Genomic DNA, 8526 nt, shown 5'->3' on the forward strand with positions numbered 1-8526 from the left:
CTTTGCCATCATCAGTTATAATCCATTTAATTTCATTTTCATATGAAACAAAACTTCACATTTAATTTCCTCACATTTTCATGCCAAAACACATAAATTCAGACAAATCTCAAATCTTTGATTTTTTTTCATATTCATTTCCATGCACATTGATTGAATTTATCTTGATTCTGTAAGCCTGATAGATGACTTCAGGACGTGAATTCCGGCATTTTGTCGAAGAAGAACTCGGAAAATTCCCACATTTTGTAATCTATGCCATCCTAGAATGGACCCTTATAGGCATACTCTTCCTAGATGGGTTCCTAGCATTTGTTTCGAGCGAATTTGCAGAGTATTTCGATTTAAGACCGCCATGTGTGCTATGTACGAGAATCGATCACATTCTAATGCGTAAAAAATTGCGGTATTGCTATAATGAGTCGATATGTGAAGGGCATAAAAGAGATTTATCATCTCTTGCATATTGTCATGTTCATAGGAAATTGTCTGATATTAAAAGAATGTGTGAAGGATGTCTTCTTTCCTTTGCGACCGACAAAACCGATAATAAATCGGATAAATCGGATGGTGAAGCATATAAATCTTTGAATAATGGAGGTATGAATAAAGATATTGGGGTATTTGATGAGGAAATTAGGGCTAGGCTTAAGCTACAACCGTATGGGCCGGTTGAGGCTGCACCGGGTGGGGAAAAGCCCGCTAATGGGGCCGGGAATGTGGTATTGTGCTCGTGTTGTGGCGAGCCTATGAAGGTTAAATCTTCGGGTTATCAGAAGAGCAATACTATGAGTAACAGTAATAGTAACAGTAACAATAATAGCAGTAACAATGTTGTGAGTTCGACATTTCAAAGGGTTCCAAGTAGGCTTTCGCAGCAGGCGCCAGCGCCTTCACCGCGCGCTCCATTTGGCGCATGGAGGGCGGATGAGGCTCGAGCCACCTTGGAATTGTCGTCGATTAGATGCACGGAGCTTAAGATGGCTGATAGCACTGGACTTCTAGAGGATGAGGATAAAGGCAATCCAATGACCCCAGGTAATTGTATGGTTTTGCTGATATGACAATTGTATTAGTCGTTGGCTAGACTTGGTAAAATTAACCCGACTGAAATAAAATTACCTTGATCCACTCGATTTGATATGTATTGATCAAAACTTTGTCGAGCTAATATACATGACATAAAATGACTAACTCTACATTTTAATTAACTTTTGGGATATTTCTCCTATTTTATTACCAAAAAAAAAATTTTGACCGTCAATAACTTTTGGCTACAAATTCACAATACGATAAACTTTTTTTCAAATTGACCGTCTTTAAGAGGTCTTCAGTCTGAAAAAGAATTCAACGACGTCTAAACTCGTAGTCGGGAATTATGGCCGGTCAAAGTTTATTCGTTAAAAAAGCTTTGACCAACCATAACTATCGGCTACGAGTTCAAAAAGCGGTGAATTTTTTTTCAAATTCAAGGCCTTGACGACGAGATAGTTGGTTTGAAAAAAAAAATTACCGTTTTCTGAACTCGTAACAGAGAATTATTGTCGGTCAAAGGTTTTTTTGTGAAAAACGAGGAGTACACCTTAGAAAACGAAAAAGTTCAAGGATACACGAGATAATATCCCTTAATTTTTTGTGCATAAAAAATAACAAAAATCTAATAAACCCGACCCAAAATGACATGACACAACCCGAAGTGCATAGTATACCCAAACCAACCAAACTCAAATAACCCTGAACCTTATCAAACCCGAGTGACTCATTTGCCAGGTCGTGAACATTGTGTATGGAATTTTACCAAACTGGCAGCATTGTCATATCTAGATCAATTGTTTTCTTGTAGCACTCAGGGAAGAAACCAGAGCTGCAACAATGCCATTACCAACAGAACAACCAGACGATCTTAACCTCGAAGAAGCGGGCAGAACACCTACATTTGCCAGAGGAAACAGATTCTTTAATATAACAGATTCAGCAGCTTCAAGTCCAAGGTGGGCCAACAGGATGCCTCGAAAATCCCTGCTCGACCGAGTTGAACTAGCCTCAGATCCTGTAGAAGCAATTGCAGGAAGCGAGACAAACACTGAAGTACTCTTGAACCGGTTAAAGAACCAAGTCAGAATGGATAAGAAGTCACTTATTGCCTTATACATGGAGTTAGACGAAGAGAGGAGCGCTTCAGCAGTCGCAGCCAACAATGCAATGGCTATGATTACGAGATTACAGGCGGAAAAAGCGGCTGCACAGATGGAGCAATTACAGTACCAGAGGATGATGGAAGAACAAGCAGAGTATGATCAGGAAGCTATACAGATGTTGAAGGAATTTCTCGCAAAACGAGAGGATGAAATTAAGGATTTGGAAGCTGAGATTGATATTTATAGGTTTAGGTATGGTGATCCAGATGTTTGTCGAGGCGATCACCTTGAAAAGTCTCAGTCTTTTTCGTCTATTACTGACCATGGAAGTCCGCTTTTCAGTATTGTTGCTACTGATACTGAGATGGATGTTCATGATGATCAGGTTTCTGATAGTAGTAGTAATAAGGAAGGCGATGACAATGATAATGATAATGATGATGTTGATCATAATGTTGGTGATGGCGATAATTATGACGCTGTTCATATTGTTGGTGATGGCGATAATTATGACGCTGATCATAGTGTTGGTGATGGGGATAATGGTGATGTGTCGTCGTCTATTGATATGGAACAAGAGGAGTTATCTCATGAATCAGCTATGAGCTTCGGAATTTAGGATCAGTCGTCGTTCAGCTGATAAAAAGTAAGCCCTGGATGAGACGGTCTGTGCGGTGAAACAAGTTTTGTGTTGTAGAAAGAACGAGTTTTGCGTGAGATAGTCTCATATGTACGTTTAGACCAACCAAAATTGAATAATTAAAAATGTAATGATCATTTTTATTACAGGGTTAAGGAAATTAGTCTCATTGTTTTCGATTTCCTTAGGCTATGTGATTTTATGTGAACGATTGGACTTCAGTTCTAAGAGTCATTTAGATGCAGAAGGGGACGATAATAAAATAGCGAAGGAAGTGACATTTTTTGATGAATTGTTAACGTTATTTGGATGCAGAAGGGGACGATAATATACGAATACTAATAATAGTACTCCGTATACGATAAAAGTTGTGTAACTAAGTGGGAGCCATTTTCAAAGTGCATAGTAATTTCCCCGGAAATTTCTCAAGAAAATGACAGCTTGATTTCGCAATTTCTAAGAAGTAGACTTTTCAAAAAAAAAAAACAAATGAAATGAAGTTTAGGAACTCTTACCTATATTAGACTATAGCCTTCATTCTCACCTTCGTTCACTTCATCTTTCTAATAGTTTCGTTTCAAAACTATGGAACTCGAAATCAAAACAACAAAACCATCGCAGATTATTTGGAAGACGGAATTATTTCGCCAGTCTTCCTTGGAGTCAAAACATTCTTTTAGTAGCTCTTTGGATGTCGTTAATGAAGGAATTTGGAGTAGGTACCAAAAATTCCAAGAGAGCATTGTAAATCTTGGTATTTATCGAGTCCTTAGGCCGAAACACGAGATGAAAGACGAAGACAAAGATGATGAGGAGCTTAGAAATAGCTGTAAGAAAATAATATCAGGTTTTTGTTGTAATGTGAATAACATCGCGCCTCAAGTTTTCGAGACTAGTATCACGGACGGAGGCATTACACAAGAACAAGTAGATCAAGATCGAGTTATTGCTGGTGGTTATTGTAGGGGTATTCGAGACCATGATGAGCAAGATGACGAGGAACAAGAAATAATGGGTGTAGTCGAAAAGCCGTCTAGACTAAAGAATTTACTGTATTTAATCTTAACTGTCTCAAGCTTGATTCTCTGCCTCTTGCCTCGGGTTTATGGGGATAAAATCCCGAACTTGTTTCTCCCCAATCCGTGGCTCTTCTATGGTTTCAACTTTGCACTTATGCTGGCAGCTGCGGCTTCCCTCTTGTCCATAGACACCATGTCTAACTTCAAGAAAGTCACGCGTTCTTTCTCGGATCTCGCTATTCTCTCCATCCTCACCGCCCTTGCGTTATTCCTCTTTTCATCGTTCCTTTGGGCTATCTAATGCTATATCCGGCATTTCGTCTCAAAAATCAGTACAACAATGTGAAAAAATTACTTGTTTGATCTCTGAATTATATATATATATGTGTATCATCTTCTTATATTCTATATACGCGTGCCTGAAATGTAATGTTATTGTTCTTATTACACTGTGATCGTCCTTACACGTTTTATGTAATTGAGTCCGATGCAAGTTTTCATATGATAATTAAAGTTTTAATTTGATATTGTAAATTACTGCCTAGAAATTTTCCCTGCTTTCGAAAGAAAAATAAGCCATGCCTCTGTTTTTAAGGAACAACGAGTTTTTTACAAGACAGTTTTACATGTGAGATCAACCCAATTAAAGTACTCCGTATTTGTTTATCATTTGATAGTCGGATTAGTGAGTCTTATATGAGTTTCACATGTAAGGCCATCGCAAAAACTTGCCTGCTTGCCACCACTTTCCCGTGCCAACATTGTATTAGACTGTCAAAACAACCTTCATTCAAATAAGCGATTTTAATGTACGAGAATTGTTACACGGAAAATCCAAATCCAAGTGTGATTGGACCAGTTTGTCTAATATAATCCCAGATTTTTCAACAGCATTATTTTTTTAATATAACACAAGTGTGATTGGACCAGTTTAATATAACACAACATTTCTGTAAAAACATAGCATCGGAAAAGTTACTGCTCCCTCCAAATTTCCTGCATTAAAAAAAGAAAAAGAAAGCAGGGCTAAATTTACTATTAGATAGAAAATATAGTATAATTCAAATTAAGCAAGGGAAGTGTAAAGAAACATACAGGCTCGATTATAGAGAACTATGGTTGGAAAAACATGGCAGCCCCAAGAATAAGAGCAACTCCGAGAGGCGGAATCCAAGCATAAGTAACAGGAAGCTGCAACATACTCCCCTGAATTACCATCAGACCAACCAAGCAATTGAGATGGCCAAAGCGTTGAAGCCACTTGGACAGCTTAGGCCTTTTACCTTGTATATACAATCCCGCCATCATTGACAATATCGCCACCCACTCAAAGATGATCTCGAGTTTTGTGCTGGTGGAATGGGTAGTGACTTGAGGTGTAAGGATGGCTGCGAAACAAGTTCCAATTAGAATCTTGGTAATAGTTGGAATTTCGTTGGATCCATCTTCATTAGTACTTGTTGGTTTTGGTTTGTTGTCAAGTGAAGTGCTTCTTCGTTTTCTTGGTACATTATTCAGAAAATTGAGAGTCGAGTTATGGTTGCTAGACTTCATTTAACTGAATTGATGGTTTAGATTAATGAAGGGATTAAGATGGCAAAGGTTATCAAATGTGTTGGGTTTGATATTTAATATAGAAATGGAAATCAAGCGGCTTTTATATACGGACTACGGAGTACTTCTATAAGACTATAACACTGTCTCAAGTCAATCGCAAGGGCTTTTGACAAAACGCGTTTTCTTTAGATTCAAGTAAAAATCGGGTTCAGCTCTATTTCAGATTTGTATGTGTCGGACTTATACGGATATTTGATCAGAAATACTCTATTTCCATCCCGGGCCAGATCCAGTTCATATAGCCATGAACTAGAGCCGAACCTGTTTTTGAATAAAAAAAAGAATATACGGAGTATGATGTAATTTTATTGCAAGGATATATGATCGACTTTTTTTTTTTTTTTTTTTTTTTTGTTGTTGTTGTTGTTGTTGTTACATCTCGACTTATTATTTGCAAAACAATTCTCTACCACATGTTACTATGTTACTATGTTACTGTTGGGCCCTAAATTGTCCTGTCTGACCTGATGTAGGCCAGGTAACAGCCAAGGACAACTTCAAGACAAAAGATATCTAAAATCAGGCATTACTTCAACACGGACAGGCACCAAGCAGGAGTTGATAAAAGACAGGCAAAAGATAACCAGCAGCCTAAAAAGGAGAAGCACCAGGCCACTGCAGGCGACAAATGGGCGCTTGATATATGTTCCCTACAAAAAAGGAAGACCAATTCCAGAAGGCTATAATAAAGGAAGCAGTCAAAACAAACAGCTAAGAGAGAGGCAACTACCTCCGGGTAAATAGGGCACATTCCCTATTTACCAGGAAAACCTAAACGGCCTAAGAGGAAGGAAAAAATCACCTATAAATAGAAAAGAAGAGAAGATAAGAAGGATCATGAGATAGACACTCACTTTTGACATATATTCTTTGTATTCTTAAGCCATATATTCTTTCATCACGCCCGATATAACAATACTGTCACAAAGGCTATCTAAAATCATAGTAACAATCACTCCTGGCTTGGTGCCCGTGGTTTTTCCTTATTCCCGTGGTTTTTCCACGTATAAATATCTTTGTGTCATTGTTTATTAGTTCGTTTTACACCTAATTATACCAATCAAGCGAGTTGTTTGAGTTAGATCACCCTACATATAAATCCCTGGCAGGACGCTCTAGATCAAGTAAAAAGCCCGCAAAACAATTGGCGCCCACCGTGGGGCATCTAACTCAAAAATAATCAAAAGCCCACCACCAAATACCACAAAAAACTAAAAAAAAAATGGCAGGAGATAGCGTTGAGCAACAATTAGCTGCTGCCAAACAACAGTTGTTGGAGATGGAACAACTGAAACAAAAAATGATCCAGGCTGGTACTATGTTACTATGTTACTATGTTAGAGCTTGTGATCAAACCTCTTGTTTTTCTGGTATTTGCTTGTTGGATAAGTCTGTGTACATTAGCACGCAGTTAATAAATTATACAACCAGTTGTATTATAACTGACGGTTGAAAATTCTAGTTTTATACTCCCTCCATTTTCCTATTTTCACCCTATTTTCTCTTTTTAGCAAATTATTTCTTTTCACTCTATTTCTCTTCTTTCCTTATTTAGACATCCAAATGACAAAAGTACCCTTATTTCACTTGTATATTTACAATATTTGTCATTGCTTTTTCATTACTTTTCCATTCTTTAATCCATTTTCTACTATTAACAAGGCCCACTTACATCTCCTTCATTATTTTCCATTCTTTAACCGGTTTTCTTAATAACCGTGCAAAAAGGAATGGGGTGAAATAAAAAAAATAGAGGGAGTATTACAGTTTTCGAGTTTTGTATTAGAATTCAAGCTATATCAGAAAGTTTCTGAACTCACTCACTTAATGATCAAAAAAAAATTACACATCTAGATATATGTTGGTTGCACGATGCTAATATGCAACTGATTGTAGCCTTGTAGGATAGTATTTGTGATTGTCATGTTGTCCATTTTGCTTTGGCTCTATTTTTTATACTTCAATTATTACCCCCTCTTATTCTCCATATTGTTTCATTTTGCTAAGGGCACAAGGATTAAGGAAAAGAATAAAATATGAGTAAAAAGGTTGTGTAGGGTTTGATGATAGTAGAGAGGGATAAATAATTAGGAGTTAAATAAGGAATTGTGGGCCAAAACATTAAGGACAGTAATAAAATATGAGTAAAAGAGTTGGATGGGGTTTGATGATAGAAGAGAGTAATGAATAAAATAAGAGTAAAAGTTTCCAAAATCGGAAAGGGAAAGAAAATCTGAATAATCCGTTTAAGAAAATAGGGAAGAAAATAGTGAATAAGAGAAAGTATTATTTTACTCTTTTATGGTTGAAAACAAGATTTTATTTTCTATATTTATTTCTTCTCGCTCCCCCTTGTTTTTTTAGCCTTATATCTCCTTCCCTTGTTTTTTACCCGAATAATATCAAGTATTTCGTTATTAAGACTTGAAACTCGTGATATTGTTATTCGCTGGGTATGTTTGGATTGAGTGATTTGGAGGGAAAAGAAAGAAAGGGAGAATAGGTAATTTAAAATCTCTTGTTTTGATAGCAAATGAGGGTGAAGGGAAATGCTTGGGGAGAGATTTGGAAGGATCTATTTTCCCTCCTTCAAGCCTAATCAAAATCTCTCTACAATAGACAAAATTTGGAAAGGAACTGTATCCAAACAACCACACTCCATTGCCCCTCCCTTTCCTCATCTCCCTTTCTCTTCCCTTCTTCCCCCTCCTCCCTCTTTCCCTTCACTTTTACTATCCAAACACACCCTAAAAGATTGGTAATATCAGCTTGACTCAAATATCATGAAACTGACATGTAAAATACAACCTTGATAAAAATCTAACTTCAATAATTCCTAAGTTAATAACTAGAATAGTTACATATATAACCTCATTTAACGCCCAATAACTTTAGTAGTATAATATCGATAAAATCTAAAAAAATTTGATTAAAATGACATGAAAGTGAGACAAAAATATTTTAGTAAGGGGTTAAATTACATATAATCCAATAACTTCAAGCCACTTATTAAATCATTATCCATTCTCCATCTCGCCAAATAATTAACCGTTGGATCGTTTCGGGCCAAAATATGGGCTATTGAGAGGTAATGAAAGGAAATGGAGATGAG

General features: G+C 36.9%; 1 protein-coding gene across 1 annotated transcript; it reads left to right on the forward strand.

Moving 5' to 3' along the window:
- Window positions 1–2955, forward strand: LOC141652003 (putative myosin-binding protein 5). Its single transcript, XM_074459676.1, has 2 exons — window positions 1–1038; window positions 1844–2955. The coding sequence occupies exons 1-2, from the start codon at window positions 186–188 to the stop codon at window positions 2755–2757; spliced, it is 1767 nt and encodes a 588-aa protein (XP_074315777.1). The 5' UTR covers window positions 1–185; the 3' UTR covers window positions 2758–2955.
- The last annotated feature ends 5571 nt before the right edge of the window (window positions 2956–8526 follow it).

The sequence above is a fragment of the Silene latifolia genome, chromosome 4, assembly GCF_048544455.1.
Source record: "Silene latifolia isolate original U9 population chromosome 4, ASM4854445v1, whole genome shotgun sequence".
NCBI lineage: Eukaryota > Viridiplantae > Streptophyta > Magnoliopsida > Caryophyllales > Caryophyllaceae > Silene > Silene latifolia.